General features: G+C 53.4%; 1 protein-coding gene across 1 annotated transcript in view; it reads right to left on the bottom strand.

Annotated features, from left to right (window-relative positions):
* Nucleotides 1-1,530, bottom strand: part of TJP3 (tight junction protein 3) — a gene marked incomplete at its 5' end in the record, with an annotated part of 21,628 nt that overhangs the window by 9,815 nt on the left and 10,283 nt on the right. Inside the window, one exon of the mRNA XM_015420585.1 lies at nucleotides 1-72. Coding sequence (XP_015276071.1) covers nucleotides 1-72 — 72 coding nt within the window. The remainder of the gene's footprint in view (nucleotides 73-1,530) is intronic.

Raw genomic sequence — 1,530 nt, 5'->3', positions numbered from 1 at the left:
GATCGGGAAGTACTGCACATAGTTGAGACGCTCCACGGCTGCCGGAGTGATGTCCAGCAAGGCATGCTTCTCCTGAAAGGGGGAAATTCGGTCACGTCGGCCCGTCATCAAGGCATACGTGCCCCGAATTAGAACTGGAATGTCACGCTTCACTCCAGAACACGGGAGAATTAAGCGTTACCCACACTCCTGGGGTTCTGCACAAGTCCCTGTTCTGGATGTACCCTCCTGATTAGGCAAACTGAGACTAGATACCCACCAAGCAACCTCCTCCAAGGGTGAATCGTTCTGCTGCATGCCCAGCGCTGCTAAGTTACCTCCAGTTACCAGAGGGTGGCAGGAAGGAGGCAAAGCCAGAGTTGCCAATCATGCAGAGACACAACAGGCAGCCTCCTTATTGGATACAGAGGCTGGCTTTCTGCAAGACCGGCAGCCAAGACCAGGTCTTACCTTTCTCACTGCTAATCACATCTCCTCCTACTTCCCACAAGAGGGCTCCTCTGTTATATATCCTCCAGTGGCCCCCTCCCTCCAATCTCCCTTCATCTCCCCCCACACACTTTTTAAATAAAAGCCCTCTTTTCCAAGTGGCGTTTATGTCCCTCTGATCTGAAGCCTGCGAGATTATGGGTGATCACAACAGTTACGACAGAGTGTAAAGGAACCGGCATTCAATACATCTCCTTTAATTGAGCTTGCTGATTCTCTGAATTTCGGGTTGCCAGCTCTGGGGTTGTGAAATCCCTGGAGATTTGGAGGTGGAGACATGGGGTGGGTAGAATCTGGAGAGGGGAAGACCCTCAGCAGGGTAGAATGCCACAGAGCCCACCCTCCAAAGCCTCCAATTTCTCCAGGGGAGCTGATCCCCTTTAGTCTGGAGTGTAGTTGTAATAATTCCAGAGGATCTTCGGGCCCCACCTGCAGGCTGGGAACCCAACTTCCTAAACATTTCAATGTTAAGTGAAAATGATTGGCTACTTTTAACTCCAGCCTCAATTAAGGCTGAGAAAGCCATCTAGGGCAGGGGTGTCAAACATAAGGCCCGGGGGCCGGTTCTGGCTCGTCCAGGCCTCTTATGCGGCCTGCAAACAACTGATTGAAGTAGGGTTGCTAAGTGTTACCTGTATCCGGAGCGGGGGACTCCCGGCTTGCTCCGGGAGCACGCGTGCCGCACGCACATCACCCGGAAGTGACGTGATGGCGCTGGGCACGCTGGGGGCGGGGCCACGACCATCCAAGGGGAAAACAAGCCTAGATTGAAGGGAGGGAGGGGGCAGAGCCACTCCATTATGGCTTTAACACAGCAGAACAAGCATTGTTGGGGGCATCTAGCACCGCACTGCTGCCTCTCCAGTCCGCCTCTGTGGGTTTTCCTCTGAACCCCCCTCCCACCCCAGGGGGCCTTGCTGTAAGGACATACCAACTCGGAGCTTACCAGCTGCTGTCCTTTATACAGTTTCTATCTCCAGTCCCTGGCATTAGCGTTTTACGGAACACATTGCCTGGCCCGACAAAAGAGATATTTATGTC

This window comes from Gekko japonicus, unplaced genomic scaffold, assembly GCF_001447785.1.
Source record: "Gekko japonicus isolate JY-2015 unplaced genomic scaffold, Gekko_japonicus_V1.1 scaffold884, whole genome shotgun sequence".
NCBI lineage: Eukaryota > Metazoa > Chordata > Lepidosauria > Squamata > Gekkonidae > Gekko > Gekko japonicus.
Note: the sequence above shows the minus strand (reverse complement) of the source record. Positions and strands in the feature narration are given on the sequence as shown.